Below are 16335 nucleotides of genomic sequence, written 5' to 3' on the forward strand. Positions count from 1 at the left end.
AACTCGCAATTTCCGTTCTGATTGCTTACCTGGCTGCCAAGTCTCGGTGCACGATTCCTAAGCTTTCTAGGTATTTCATTCCAGACGCGATTTGCGTTGCAAAGTAGATCAAACACCCATAGCTGAAACAAAAATAAACCACAAAATAAATAATCAATTTATCTTTAAATAAAAATTAATGAAATAGATATTGATAAGTTTTTTAATAATTGGGAAAAAATATATGCTGTGTTTAAAAACGGTTAACTTATTTTAAACGCGGATAAGAAGCAGATTTAAAAAAGAGCGGTGGAGGTGGCCGCGTTGAATTGTGTATTCCGTCATCGTCAACTGCTCCTCCGAAGTGCTGGCTGCGTATGTGTAAAAAGTTAATCTGGGCGTTGGGACACGATATATCCATTTAGAACTGGCTGCTAATCCCTGCCGTCTGTTGGGCTCTCCACTCCAACTTCACTCACACTGGCGCGCAGCTTTAATCAATAGACCCACACGGTTTGAAAAGGGCCCTCCTTTTTCCTCAAGTCGGCCACGCATTCACATCTCAGGCAGATAAGGAGAGGCTGCGACTCTTGAGTGCTCCAGACAAAGGAGAGCGCAAAAAAGTGCTCTCGCTCCACTTGCACGGCCGAGGCGCGCGTGCAGATTAAATCGCAGTGAGACTAATTAAACGGCCCTTCTTTGTTGAGTTTCTCCATTTCTGGTATCCACTTCAAAGACCGCGCGAGTGTGTGTGCCACTCAAACTTGGAATTTTAAAGCAGCCCGCCGGTGCTGGGTGCTAGTGCGGAAATCAATAAGAACTCTCTGTGATTTGCTACTTCCTTTTTAATTAAAAAAAGCGTCTCCAGACGGAGGGACGGAAATAAATTAAAAGCTCCATTCTCGTTGTTCCAGATGTTTACTGCCGTTCTGAAATTCGTGCGAAAATAAATTTATTGTCCTACCTGACGGGGTGTGGAGCGTTGGGCTCGGATCCCTCTGTGAGGAAAGTCGGCAGATCTCCCAGTTCCGGCGCCTCGATCAGGGAGCACAGCGGTTCCTCGGCGGTGCACAGCGACACAACGCGAGCTAAATTGGGGTCCCGAAGGGCCCATGCGAGCCGCCTGCTTTCCCGCAGGAATTCTTGCCTGCTGCTTTCGGGGCAGCCGCGCCACAGAGACTTGACAATGACTAGACGTTTGCCGCTGCACTCGGGCACTGCGTCGGCTTCACAAAGGTGCACCTGAGGAAAAAAGAAAAAGAAAAAGAAAAAGGTTAGCATTAAGTAAAATTACCACGGGGAATTGAAAAATCCTTTTCTTTTTTATATATATTTTTTTTTATCCTTTTACGGAGCGAACGTGTTTGAGGCAGCGGAAAATCGATTAGCACACGGGCCCAATGTGGCGAAAACACAGGCCACTGCGTCTCCCGTTGCACGATTTTATGAGCAACAAACAGGGTTACAAGAATAGCAAAGTGTGCAAACATTTGAGTGTGAGCCTGCGTGCCACCACTTCCACAGTTTGTTTTATGCTACCCTCAGTCACGGTATCGTATAACTACTTTTTAGTTGTACGCCTATGTACGGTATATCCAGATGTAAAATAACAGTAATAATGATTGACTCAAATAATCTTGAAACTTATTGTTTACATCATAGATATTATTTGCCACCATAATGAATTATTATTGATAAAAATATTATGTATAATATTTTTTATTTTGTATACATGCTTGTTTATTTTTTAAAAACATTTTTTTAAATTATTTATGAATCAATTAAACCGTCATAACTATTCCAAAATTTGGTATCTTTAGTTTTATTTTAAAATATAAGTCAAATTTTTATTTAAAAAAAAATTAGCAAGGCTAACTTACATATTATTAATTTTTAAATGTTTATTTTTGAGGTTAAAAAGTTAATATATTTAAATATTGATATAAATATTATTTTTACCATTCCAAAGGCTCCTTCACCTAGTTTCTCTAGAAGCCTCAGCCTGTGCCTAGGAAATTCAAACACGGGGCTCTCTTGAGCGCCAGCTGGGGTCTGTTCAGGTAGCAAAAGCGGCGTGAATCGTCCTGGCGTAAAATGTTGCTCCCTGCGCTCCGTCTGTGACAAAAAGTAATGCCATTTAAGAAACCCATCCAAGAAATCTTGGACTTTAAAGGGCTAACAAAACAAAAGGAGCGTAAAATAAAGGAGTAAATTTGCATTCACCGACCTTTACAATATCAGTGGCTGCGTAGAAATTCTCCTGGGGCGCAGTTGGAGCCAAATTCGCCGAGACGGGGCCTTGTAGAGTCTTGCTTGAGGCGGGCGTACCAGGGGTCTTTTGTTTGCTGGGGGTCTGCTTTGTGGGGGCTGGGAAAGTGGCTGAATTGGTCGGTGGCCTTAGGGGTTGAGTGAGGCAGTAAAAGGACTGTGACGAGTACTTGATTTCCTCTTGGAAACTGTTCACGCTTGTGAAATCTGCTGGCAAAGCGGAAACGCAATATATTTATTGTATTCATCACCACGATTAATTTTTTTTATTGGAACTCTCTCTTTATAAATATTCAATTTTGTCTTGTAAATTTATTCAATATTTGCTATCGAGCCGCGAGGGCGCGTTTGAACATCAGGGTAGGGAGCTTGTGCGCACAAGGGGCACGATATTAAAAAGCAAACAACAAACGCATTAATAATTGAAATTCCATTTCCAGGTTGGATGTCAAAAGGGATTATTTTATTAGCGCTAATTGAAATGAATATTTACCCCTGCGGAGTATGATACACTCGTTGTAGCAAACAATATGCAAATGATTAAATTTTGAACTGACGTTTGTGAAGAAAATTAATGGAATAAATTATTGGACGCAATACCGCGGTTGTTAACTTTGCGTTGTACTGTGCAAAACATAATTATAGGCAATGGGTGTACAAACAATATTTTAAATGAAAATTGTAAAAAGAAAAATTAATTTTCAAGCTCGAGTTAAAATGAATTTTCTTTATGAAATGTATTTTGAGCATGATTTAGAAAATGAATTCATTACTTCTTATTGAATTATGAGCATAAAGAGGGATGAAAAATAATGGGACGAACATTTTTGTTCTCTTTAATGAAAAGCGTGTTTTTGAAAAGAAATTCTTTCTTAATTACTCAACCTGTGTTCCCTTTCAGAGTGGAACAAAGGGGCAGGTAAATTACAGAGGTGCCTCGAGGTCATAAATCTAATTAAAAGTGCTGCAAATTAAAAAGGTAGCAAGAGAAAATTGTTCAGTTTCCTCGCAAATGACAGTATAATTATTAAATATAAATTTTTCCGAGAAATCTGCCTCTTCCTTGTTTCATCAAATATCTTTTAATTGACCTGTTTTCAAGAATAAATAATAAAAACTCACCTGTGTAGTCCCCAGACTTGCTGAGATTGTCCTTTTTCAACAAGCACCCATACTCCTGCTTGCTGTTAGGGAGTTTGAACGGCTCGTGGTAAACAGAGGAGGTCTCGCTGTCTGTCTCGTCGCCCATCACGTGTCCGTAGAGACCCCCAGGTCCTCCTGGGGTGCCGTTTTTCTTACCAAGCGTGTTGGGGTTGGTATTGCTGTTGTTGGACATGAGACCATTGCTGATCGGCGTGAGACTCATGCTCATGCGCAGGTCCCGCATGTTGATGGTGGCCCTTTTGTCAGGGAGGGGTCCTTTCAGGGCGGTGTGCAAAAGGTCCTTCTTGCGCGTGCGCCTGATGACGAGGCCCACCGCCGAACCGAGAAGGATGGCCAGGACGGCGAGCACACCGGTGACGAGTCCAATATACGCCTGTTCACTTGGGGCGCTGCTCGCTGCAAAGTCACAAGGGTGAAAAAACGGGGGGTGAGAGAGATGGAGGCGAATAAATCAAACGAAATACTGATTTTCCGCAAAATTGAACGCAAAGAGCTTTTATCGCCCGAGTTCATTCTTTTTTCGAGAGCGAGCCGGACAAGGGTAGAGACCAACTCCTTCACGATATATGAAGGATGTCATTCTGCTCGGCCGAAATCCTTCTTTGGCGCACAAAAGAGAGCGCCCTTTTTTCTTATTTTAGCGATGAAAAGGACCGTGTTTGAAGAGTATGCAATATTTTGATCTGTGAAATCATAAATAGCCAAATGAAGCCGTCAAAAGTGAATGGAAAATGAAGGAGGCACAGCCTCTTGTCTGCGACCGGCGGCTCTCCTCTGGCGCTCAATATTGCCTTGCATGAAAGAAAGAAAGAATACAAAGAGACTATTTAGAGATTGAGAGTGCTATTGTACAGCCATATTGTGTAACTCAGACAATGAATATAATAAGCCACAAAGACGCAATATCTTGAGAATAGACACCGTTATCGTTATGTAATCAATTTGTACAGGGTCAGAATATTATGTAATTTTTTATCGAATAGCAAAAATTAATAAAGTAAATAAATATACAATATCGCTTTATTTGCTTTGAATACAACTAACACATTTCCTATAAAAGTTGATTACCATTTATATTTTTTTACTTTACTTCACTATGCAACCTGCAGTACGAACGTGTTCAAACAGTTGCATACTCGAACTTAAATTAATTACTATTTCTTTTATCAGATATGATCTAATTTATTAGCATATAAAATTCAATTTTATTGTTGTTCTGTTAGACGAGAATATGAACAGTAGGATTTTTTAGTTATCTGAATAATTAAAATTTGAATCGTGGATAAACTTTTGGCTCTGAAATATAAGTAAAAGTTCAAAATTCATATAGAATTTATATCTGCAGGTTGCCCAAGTCTTGTCTCGAATACTGCCCACCGCATTTTCATTAGCAACGTCAATCAATATGTTACTTCAGCGCAACCAACGTAACCTTGATCAAATTTGTCAGCACACATGGCTCAGCAGGTCAAACAGGCGGCGGTCCCGTGCACACACCCTGGGCTTATCCAAGCAGCACGCGGTGGTGCAAGCTCACGGTAATTGGCCTTTCAAATTATAATGCCGACGCGCGATATGCACATTGACGGCTTGCACGACACAAAGCGATATGCACACCACGTGTATGTGTGCCCCCTGCGGATCCCCCGGGAGACGCGCACTTTAACAGACACACACACACAATGGCCGCGCGTCGCGCGATCCAGATACGAAGGGACCGCACACGGCCGGACGTCAGCTCAGGTATGATCGGGGGATTAGGCCTGAGCTGGATCACGAGTGTTTGATCTGCCAACCAGTTAATTACCGAGTGCTTGTCTAGCTGACGATGTAATTTATCAAATTATCCCTGTGGCTCCCGGGCCCCGGCTGGCGCCACGAACACGCGTCATTTTGCTCATTTAAATGATTGATGATAGTTTTTGCGCGTGAAACGCACGCAACCATTACAACCACCCACCAGCCGGCGACCCCCATAGTTCGCAAAGTTTCGTAATTACGCCCGAGATTTGGCCGACCGCACGCTTGATTTGGATTAATGTGATTTTTACGACGTCACAATGTGTGAATTTTTAATCCTTTTTTTTGTACATACCAGGCGAGACCTCCTTCCTCGCATGGGTCGTCTCGCCGGACTTTTTCTGCACGTCGGGATTCAGGTTGCTCTGCTGGAAGTGGACGGAGTTGTCCACTTGGCTGTCTTGGCCGTAGAACTCCTCCAGAAGCTCCTCGGTTATGTTCGAGTCAACGGGAGCTAAAAAAAATTCATTTTTTAGAATCAGAAATGATTTTTATCAAATAATTTTTATACTTGAATCAAAGGAAATCTCGCTGAGGAGAATTAGAGGTGCTGAAAAAACGAGCTGGACTTTGACGTAGCGACCCAGACGGCCCATCAGAGGTACCGTGATGTTGCGGGAAGTGTCATTTGTGGTCATGTTGAGAAACTTTGGCGATGCGTGGACAGCGTTCGATTGGAATCGATCTCCGTCCAGACCAAAGTAGATCAGGGCATGGGCAAAAATCTGTAAGAATATCACAAAAGTGACGATTTGATTTAAAAATCCACGGATTATAAATAAATTTTCACTTTCAAATTATAAAAAAATAATATTTTGCACATAAATTATAAAATCAAATAAAAAATCTTACTTAACAAAATTTTCTTTTGTCATCAAGAACAAAGAGAGCATATCATGAAAAAATCTTTCTTTTTTAATGAGGCACCCTAGCACGCAAAAATTGTGCGTGAGAATTGCAGTCAAGAGTAAAATATAATATATAGAGAATTGCTGCGGGATCAGAAATGCTGCGTCGCTACTCTCACGCGAGGGATTATTCATCACGAGAATCGTCGGCGCGCGGCAGCCTTTGTATGCGACAGCGAATAAATCTGCTCTCGTGTTGATACTGAAGCAGCCTTTTGTCACCCGTATTGTGGTTGTAATTATATAGGCTAATGCATTTCTCATGCTCCCACTCGTCGGTGTGGCGCGCGAAAGGTATTTGTAACCCAAAAGGCGAGAGAGACAAATAGTTCCGGCGCGCTACTGAATATCGCGGCCACAATGGACCCCGGCGAAATGTCGAAAGTTGTCATCAAGCCTGCTCTCGCACTGCGAACCATTTGTTGATCAGAATTATTCGCAACCCCCAACCGAGAGACATGTTTTCAAGGGAGAGACAGATTGCCGAAGCAATCGAAAAAAAAACTTCAGACAGTTCGCTCTCTGCATAAATTTTTTCTCCACAAACAGGAAAGTTTTTATTTGTGTTTACAAAAAATTTAAATGCTTTTTCCACTCGAATGGATTCTCCAATCGCACAAATACCCCTGAATATTTTCTTTGTTAGTCCCTTGCGTGTATTTTGTCTGAAAAACGAACTCTCCTAAGTGTTTCTGATTCAGCCGTGGTGATGTCATTTGCAAATTTTCCCCAGTGATCACAGGGAATGAGAGAATGGAAAAAAGAGAGAGGGGGCGCGCTAGGGAGCGACGAGAAGGGTAACAACGATAAATACCCTCTACCTTCTAGAATCAATAAACACGATTGTTTTTTGAGAAAGTTGATCTGGAGTGCGGAACTTTGTTCTTTGGAGGGCAGAGAGAGAGAGAGAGAAACTGGGCACACAAGTGGCGCGGAGGAGAAAGCTCCCCCCAGCTGCTGTTGCATCCCGCAGCTATAAGTCTGAGTGCTTTTACCGAAAGTAACCATCTTGGCTGTGATGGTTCCCAATGCAACGCGAGGCATTGTGTGCCCACTGATGTTTATTTCCTTCGCAGTCTCTAGGGCTTTAAAAGACGGCTACAAAATGAAAATAAAATTCATAATGACAGCTCGGTCGGGAAATGGAAAAATAAATTATTTCCCTCGCGCTTCGGCGCCTGATGTGGTTGGAAATAACTCCCAGAAATTTAAAATCTCATTTAGTGTTTGCCGCTACGGCATCTATTGTTGAAGTGACAGAGAGTGCTGGAGCAATGAGATTTATTTCCTGAACATCATTTAACGCCTCATTCTATTGATATTTAAATTCAGGAGTTGATTATTGCTGATTTTTTTCTAAATTAAAAAACAATTTAAAGTCATTTAATATTATGGGACGTTGTTAGTTCTCAATTTAATCTGTCTAACCTTTTTAAATGTAGGTAAAAAAGATCTTGAGAAAGAAATAAATAAAATTTTTGAATGTAATGAAGAAAAATGTTAAAAATTGTTTATTAAAACAATAGATATATATTATTAAAAAAACAAAACAAAGTTATGTTCTTAGGCTTACCTGAACACCTCGAGTCACTGAGTTGCTGGCGTGCAAGTGAACAGCCGTGAATTCGCGCAGAGTATCAAACTCGAAAGTTATTTCCAGAGGATGCCCAGCTAGACTGTCATTAAGCCAGGCGACCCATCTGTAAGCTGAAAAAATGAATTATTACCATTAGACACGATCGCAGAGAAAATTAATAGAAATTATGAAATGATAGCATAGAAAATTTTAAATACAAACTAGAAAACTCTGAACTGAATCGTCGTCTGGGCGCTTTGAAATGTGCACATGCAGTGAGTGCGCTAATTAAAAAGAAAAATTAAATGGGAAACGGCGGCAGCAGCTCAGGCGTTAATATTTGGATGCACGCTGCGGCAAATAAATTTTAATTAGAGCAGGCCAGGCGCGGGCAGATCTCAGGGGTAGTTTGTCTGCCAGCCCGTGTTTATGTAATTTGCTTGGCAAACTAACAAACACAGAGGCGCGCAGAACATTTGTCTTTCGCGTCGAATTTCAACGGTCGTGGTCGACGATTCTGGATTTCACATGCATTAATCGGCAGGGCAGGGAGCCCAGGGAATATGATGGATGCTGGGTAGGACGCAGTGTGCAGGCAGGTGCTCGGGGCCGACTTCATATATAAGCAGGTAAGCCCGCTTGACAGGCGGCCATGCTGGCGGACGCAACGAGCTTCCTCCGAGTTATGGCTCACTACATTTCATTTTCTTTTTTAATAAGGTGGGTGCGCGTTGGACATTATTCGTTTACGGTCGGCGTCCGAAAAAATATGGCCAGACGCGGGACTAGTGTACAAAATGGTAGAGGAAGAAACATGCACACTTGACATTTAAATTCCAACTGACGTGGGGTGATATAAATATTTATGAGTGCATAAATATGCAAGAAAGCAACTTTGAAATAAGCCTTTAAATTGTGCAGCCACTTTTTAATGCCACGAAAGTTGCAGAAAATACTTTTTGTTCTCTGAATTTATTATAAATTCATTATCCTTGATTCATATTTTCTTTTAATTTTACAAGTCTTGGACTTTTCACCTTTTCATCAGGACGAGATCGCAAAATTTTATATAAAATAATAATACACACGCAAAAAATAATTGAAAACAAGATTAAAGTATTATCACAAGCTCTAAAATTGATATTTGGCACTCACCATCAGTAGTGTCGTCAATGTTGAGGTCGTCGGGTCCAAATCGACCGTCCGTAAGCTGACCAAGCCCACCAGACATGCTCCTGCGCTCAATCTGCCCATCATAGCTGATATCTTCCAAAGGATCAGGCTCCGAATCGATCGAACTGTGCGATCCAGCTCTGTTGGCCGAATAACTCAAAAGTCCCTCTGCAACAGAAGAGTGAGAGAAATTGTCGCATGAGTCGCGGTAGTAATTGGACCTGCAAAGATATTAAACGCGCGGTCCCCGAGGAAATGAAAAAGTCCCGGGATTACATTGAATCTAATTTTATTCAGTTTCCGCGGTGTGAACAAACTGGCATGCAAATTCACATGGTATTGTGGCATGAAAAATTCACGTTGTTGTGCAATTTTCATTTCAACACGAGGTGTTCTCTGTTGGGAACGAAACCGCACTGAAATAATTCCGACTTTTTAGTACAGTCTTGGGATGTACACGAGACGCGCGTGCTCCACTTTTCGTCGGATAAATGAGCTCGCTGCTTTGCTCGGGTCAACATGAATATTTGAGTCGCACTGACTGACTTGAAGATTCAATTTGATGGCACCGCCGCTCGGCAAAATTATGACCAGCCGTAAAGGCGGGCACAAATTTTACCGCTGCAAACGTGCAAAACAGTCGGCACGGGTGGAGAATAATAAAAGCAGGAGGGCGCTGCGTCATTCTTTTAATGTCATCTTCATCTACCTGCGCGCACAATGTCTAGCAATAAAATTGCCCAAACTGGAGAGAGTGCATTAGCAAAATGAATAACGGCACTGCCTAGTCCTGAATGTAAATGCTCGTTTAGAAAATAAAAATATATACACTTCAACGCAATTACTTGCAGATATTTCTGTATTTTTATTAATTTTTTTTGTTTTAATAAGGTGAATTCTGTCTTTAAAAGTGTGACTTTTCTCCCCTAAAAATTATTTCTGCAAGATATTTTGTGAGACATTAATGATTTAATTCAAAATAATCTTGAATTTTAGATTTAATTCATGTGAATTTTAAAAGTTTTCTTTAGATTTTTACCTCACTCAAATGCAACTTGAACTAAAACAATGAGTTTTAAAGTTTCACGATCACTATATATTAATATATTGTGTTTGAAATTGAGCAATTTTGTTTTCATTTACTTGCAATCATTATTAATTCATGAATTTCGATCAATACCAACACGGTCCAATATTCAAAAGGGTTATTCGGAAGTAGTGAATTATGCAGCCCGTCACGGCGAAAGGACACCGCCTTGCCTTTCTCTTCAAGACAAATCATATATTTGGATATTGGGTTCCAAATTCTTTTGATGATCAAACTCACAAAAATTTAAGTAGACCAACTGCTTGGGAAACGATTAATTTATTAATAGCTTTATTTGTATTTGTTAATATAAACATTCTGTTATTTGCGTATGCTGAAGAAAAATTTACCTTCAGTCTACTATCACTGTCACAACCAGTGCTTATCGCCACTATATACACTCTGATTTTCTCAAAGACGATTTTTCTTATAATTAAAAAAAAAACTCTATTGAAAATACTGATACTTGTGGAAAATATAATTTCTCTGTCCTCTACTTATCAAAAATCGCAAGAAATTATATTTGAAAACGTGTGCAGGAAAATTAAGAAAGTTTTAACAGTCATGATTATATTGACCTGTGGTTGTGTTATATGCATGGTTTTAATTTTCTTAATTAGTGGAACTAGTCTAAAAATGTATGTCTCTCAAAATAATGCTACGTTGTCTGCCAACAATAGCGAGGGCAATAGGCTTCGCAACACCACTCAATGGACTTTATGGGCAAACATTGTATACAACTTGCAAAGAGCAATCAGTATAGTGTTTACTATTAAAATGTATTCATGGACGGACTTATGCTTTTTATTCATTATTTTGTAAAAAAGCAACTCGATTTTTTAAACTTCTTATTTAAACAATACAAGAAGGAAATTCGCGCTAAAGGAAAGGTCATTTTCAGAAGAAGAAATGAAAATTGGTTGATCTTTTTAGAAATGTACGCCTTGTTGAAAAGGTAAACCAAATTTTAAATTTTTACTATAATATTCTTGAATATTTTATTACGCAGGCTTCATCAAATGGGGAACAACTTCTTTGGAGCTATTTTAATTTCAAATTCTGGCTGCAGCATCATTTTTCTATGCAGCATTGCCTTCTTAGCAGCTAGAGTAAGTAATTTTCAAACGAAAAATAAATGATTTCCTAATCTCCTGCATTTAAGGTACCTGCTTTAAACGTTATTTTAGGAATGTCCCAATTAGCTGTAGTTTGTATGGTGCACATTGGTGTTGCGTGTCTTAGTGGCCAAGCAGTTATTTCATCGGTAAGTAAAAAATTAAGCAAACTATACATCAAAATGATGTACTTGCATTGCAGGCCGACTCTTTGGCAAACACGATTTCGTCAGGTCCATGGCAGAATCTGGAAATCGAGCCAGGTTTGAATATCCTTGCTTTCGACATCAAGCGAACTTTCCAAGTGCGTGGTGGGCCGTTCTTTGTGGTCAACCTAAACTTTATCGCAACTATCATTGGATCGGTTTTCACATATTTCTTGATTTTACTCCAAATAAATAACTAGCGTTCATAGAAGCGAGTCGCCGTTATTTGTCCTAAAACTGATTTCTCTAATTGTGGTAAAAGCAAAAGTCCTAAAAAAGTATTCCCAAATTTTATATTTCATGTGTCTTAAATGAAAAGTGTCCTAAATATAAGTGACCTAATTGTATAGAATCTAAAATAAATCTATTTTGTTGCTTTTAAAGTTCATTTAATTAATGCATTCACTTTCAATGAAATTTATAAATGCAGGCAAAATTAAATAATTATTAATAAATCAGAATTATAAACTGAAACTATTATTGAGATAGATTTGTATTAAATTGACATGAGAATAAATAAAATTAATTTAATTAAAATTAAAATGTATTTAAAGAAAAATTATTTAATAATTAAAAAATTAGCATTAAATTTATGGACCTAAAAACCACCGAGACCGGCCGAAACCGCGAGACCGGCCAACACCCTGAGACTGGCCGAGACCCACCAAGACTGGATTGTTATCGGGGTAATGAATTTGGCTGTTGCTTACCGAAGCGGTCATGCAGTTGAAAAATCTGTACGTTTTTAATTTAGGAGTCAAATCATATTTTCGTACAGCAGGCCAATCAACTTATTGGTACAATGTCTGAGGGACCTTGGATGAACGAAACGTTGGAAGCGGGACTTTATTTGCTTACAATGGATATTCGAAGGAGCTTTAAATTTACCTTTGGACCATTTTTTATTCTGAACTGGGAGCTTTTTCAGCCATATTTCGCTCTTTTTTTACTTATTTCATAATGCTCGTTCAGTTATAATGAAGCAGTTTTCCGCTTGAATAATTAATTTTGTAATGACCATAACATACGGTCAGCAAAGGAAAGGCACATAATAGCTTGATATTAATTATTCACATCATACTAGCCCATATTTAAGAAAGCCTCTAAGGAAATTGGTGTTATTCACTGGTGTTTTGTGAAGAAATGACGGGCTTCAGCGCATATTCAGAGCTGCAGTTTATTTTGAAGTTAAACAAACTGTTGGGTTTAGTTTTGCCTCTCACAAAAAACAGAGCCAATATTTCAAAAGGGTGGATATTTTTTGAGCTAAGTGTCATTGGCTTTCTTTTGTCAGTATATTTCGCTATGGTCGAGTTGTTCACATTTAATACATTAGATTTTAAAGTTGCAAACTTGTGTCAGCCGATTGCCTTTTCAATTATTTACTTATTAGTTTTAGCTAAATCATGCTACCTTATTCTAAATAGAAAAAATCTAATCAGACTTTTGCACTCAGTTGATGAAATTATTCAATTTATGCCGTTGAAAAGGTTTCAAACAGAACTCGTGAAAAAGATTTCTAAACAAGTCAGAAATACAGTATTGATTCTGATTACTGTTAGCATAATTCCAAATGTGATTGCCTTCATAATATTTTCCGTTCACCAAAATGAAATAAATAATCTAACAACAGGTTCAAAAACTCCAAATGTTCCGTTTATTACTAAAAATTGGTCAAAATGGCATAGTTTTGTATTTTTCGTTAATTTTCTGACGATGCAGTTCATACTGTTGAAAAATATTTTTATGGACTGTTTTGTACACATTTTCCACTCCTTTGCCGCGGAAGAATTGGCGTTCTTAAACAAATGTTTGGCGCTTATGAAAATTGAGTGTCAAGGTGGAAATGACAGCATATTTTTTAAGCGGCCCGGTACATTTGATAGGACGTGGTTTGTTATGTTCAACAAAATTAAAAGGTATAAACAATAATTCAACATCAAAGAGCTGTCAATTAATCATTCTTTCATATCAATTCAGATTGAACCAAGAAGTAAATAACTTGTTTGGATGGTACTTGATTTTGCTGATCGTTTTCTCAATTATTTTGACGTGCTTTATTGCATTCACAGCTGCAAAGGTCCATAATATGATTGGAAATCTTAAGATAAGTTTTATAAGATTTTTTTATTTTTAGTTTCCGGAGCCGCTTGTTATAGTATCAATGCTCTTGATGGGCTTCCCCTACCTCTTACAAGTTTTTTATGTGTGCAAGAGTGCCCAAAACTTAAAAGACGTTGTAAGTAGAAATGAAATTTCTATAATTACTTTAATAAAAATGTATTTATCAGGCTGATTTATTACTGAGCACATTGTGTGATGGGCCTTGGACGGAGACAGACCCAAATATTGTGGCATATTTCAATTTGGTCGCCATAGAACTTCAAAGAAGTTTCATCACCCGTGGTGGACCCTTCTTTACAGTCAGCCTTGAATTTTTCTCTTCGGTGTTGGGGGCGATATTTACATATTTTATTGTACTTGTCAATATCAATGATTGAATTAAAATATATTACGCATTATATTACTCATATAATCAATATGTTTTCTTGACTCAATCATCAAAATAGCATTGACAATAGCTAAAATATTAATACATATTTCTTTAAGCAGCCGTCATAAAATATTCAAAATGCATAGGAAGTCCCTCTGTTTGCTTCAAGTTACGCCGCCACTAACATCAATATGCAAAGTATCCGCACTAATCAACATTTAAGGTTACTTCTGAAGTTTCACTGTTTCTCGGGACTTTGGATTTCACAAAACTCAAAGGACGATGGAAGAAACACATGGACATCCATCGTCGAGTTTGGTTCTCTTGCGTTGTTCACATTTAATTTTATTGCAATTATGTCTGTGCTAATCACGAATATGACGAGTTTCACGCTTGCGAGTTTGTGCATTCCAACAGTTACGTTTGCAAATCATTTTTTAGTTTTTGCAAAATCTATATATTTATTGTGGAACAAAGGTAAAGTTCTGAATTTGCTGATTGAAATCGACGAGATACTAAAAAATCCACGACTTATAATTGATCAAAAAAATATTGCAAATAGCACATGTAAAAAAGTAAAAAGAGTTTTTATATTTTTGAATTTAATTGGTTTATTATTTAACTTCATTGGATTGAAAGTTTTTGGCGATTTTCGTGATAGTACTTTTAAGAAACTAGCGAGCAATAATTCAGATTTGAATCAAATAACAGACGAAGATTTTAAAATCACAAACGACATATTCCGATTCGACAGATTGTCCACTTTAGAGTATTATGTGTTCTTTGTTAATGCTGCCTATTCATTGTTTACCCCTCTAAAAAATGTGGCTATGGATTGTTTGATGTTCTTTTCACATTTCTTTGTGGCCGATCAACTCTATTTATTAAAAGCAAAATTTTACGAGGCCCGAAATAATTTTTCACCCAAGAAAAAAGCATTTTTTGCTCCTCTTTGCAAAACACAGCCTGAGATAAGCTTTGACGAGTGGATGTTGTTATTCAATAAAATTAAAAAGTAAGCTTAAAAATCTTTTTCCCAATAAAACTTAATACTTGTTATCAGTTTCCATTGCAAGGTCAACGCTCTGTTTGGAATTTACACAATTGTTTGTGCCGTAACAACGACCGGCCTAATTTGCTTCCTTGCCCTCACTGGTGCTAGGGTATTGATCAAATTAATGAATATATCAAATCAATAAATGAAATTTCAGTTTCCATCGATGACCATATTGATTGCAATGTCCCAATATTTGATGACATCGGTTATTTATATTTATTCAAATTGCAAAAGCGGACAAAATGTAAAAGTTGCCGTAAGTTAATATTTTTAGAAAAGATATTTAAATATAATATTTAAAAAAAAAAAAACAGGCTGACGATTTGACTGAAAGCTTATGCAGCGGTCCTTGGCCGGATCCAAGCGTGATTCCTACTTTGCATATATTGGCAGTGGACGCGCAGAAGATCTTTGTGGCCCGTGGTGGGCCGTTTTTCATCTTAAATCTTGAGTTTTTCGCTACGTTGATGGGTGCTGTTTTGTCATATTTTATTATTCTACTGCAAGCAAAGGATTGATTTATTTAAATTGAAAGAATTTTTATTCCAATTCAAAACAATTTTCCTGATCAGAAACTATTAAATTTGGTCCAGAGGGGAAGTAACCAAAAATTGGGGCAATGTGGTTGAGTTTGACAGTTGAAAAAGAAACAAGGCAGTGCGGCGAATATCAAAAAGCTGGAGGGCGCGCGGTGATTATTACTAGGCCTGGCGCTACAAACTCACGGGCTGGGCCATTGTGTTGTTCAAAGTGTGCTAATTAAAGAAACTAATTAATTCCAGCTGTGGCGGCCCGGCGGAGGCAGCATGCTCTTGAGGCAGGGCCATATTTATTTTGCGAATGTATTAATTACATTTCGCGGAATGAAAAGTTTGGGCCGAGTGCGAGGGCCTTTCAAGTGCAGCCTCTTCATGCACAACACGCCAGAATTCTGCTATATTAACAGCAACTCTACATTTACTTTGCTCTCCATTCGCCTCTGACCCTTAGCTAGTAATTAAATTTCACTCTGCCGTCGAGCCGCCGCCGCCACCACCGCTCGTCTTCTTTTTTCTCCGCCGAGCTGCTGTACAATTTGACTGGTCTGCCATTCAATTCAAATGTTCGCTCAAAAGAGATGCCAAATTGCTTCATCAAGAGGCTGCCTGGTAAGCCAGCAGATGGACCGGGAAATTCTCCATCAAAGAAAATGAGCACCGGAATATTTTATTTTTAGCTCGGAAAATTTAATTATGGGGGAAAAAAGAGATACATAATTATTTTTGCTGGTTTCATTAATTTCATTTAGATTTATATTAGTTAATTTAACTTTTCAGGGATTGAATTTCCCTCTTAGGTTAAAAAAAAAATTAAACGAGGAAATACATTACATTTTTTTTTACTGCAGATATTCAAAGAGTTGGGGAAAACAATTAGGGGGTTTTGGGGGTTTCAGCGCTGTCGAAAGAACAACTTGCTGCCCTCGCGAGGTACCTCAAGTAAAATTGTATCAGCCTAGTAAATAGAAG

The 16335-nt window shown here is 38.5% G+C and overlaps 1 protein-coding gene across 2 annotated transcripts in view; it reads right to left on the bottom strand.

Annotated features, from left to right (window-relative positions):
* Positions 1 to 16335, bottom strand: part of LOC132203977 (discoidin domain-containing receptor 2-like) — a 64452-nt gene that overhangs the window by 4331 nt on the left and 43786 nt on the right. Inside the window, exons 5-13 of one of the 2 annotated variants that reach the window (XM_059632159.1) lie at positions 8851 to 9036; positions 7693 to 7826; positions 5723 to 5936; positions 5507 to 5665; positions 3370 to 3807; positions 2207 to 2454; positions 1939 to 2094; positions 944 to 1221; positions 30 to 122 (exon numbers count right to left, since the gene is read on the bottom strand). In XM_059632159.1, coding sequence (XP_059488142.1) covers positions 30 to 122; positions 944 to 1221; positions 1939 to 2094; positions 2207 to 2454; positions 3370 to 3807; positions 5507 to 5665; positions 5723 to 5936; positions 7693 to 7826; positions 8851 to 9036 — 1906 coding nt within the window. Of the gene's footprint in view, positions 1 to 29; positions 123 to 943; positions 1222 to 1938; positions 2095 to 2206; positions 2458 to 3369; positions 3808 to 5506; positions 5666 to 5722; positions 5937 to 7692; positions 7827 to 8850; positions 9037 to 16335 lie in introns of both variants that reach the window. The other variant, XM_059632158.1, reaches the window with a different exon arrangement.

This window comes from Neocloeon triangulifer, unplaced genomic scaffold (assembly GCF_031216515.1).
Source record: "Neocloeon triangulifer isolate White Clay Creek 2 clone unplaced genomic scaffold, ASM3121651v1 ptg000020l, whole genome shotgun sequence".
Lineage (NCBI taxonomy): Eukaryota > Metazoa > Arthropoda > Insecta > Ephemeroptera > Baetidae > Neocloeon > Neocloeon triangulifer.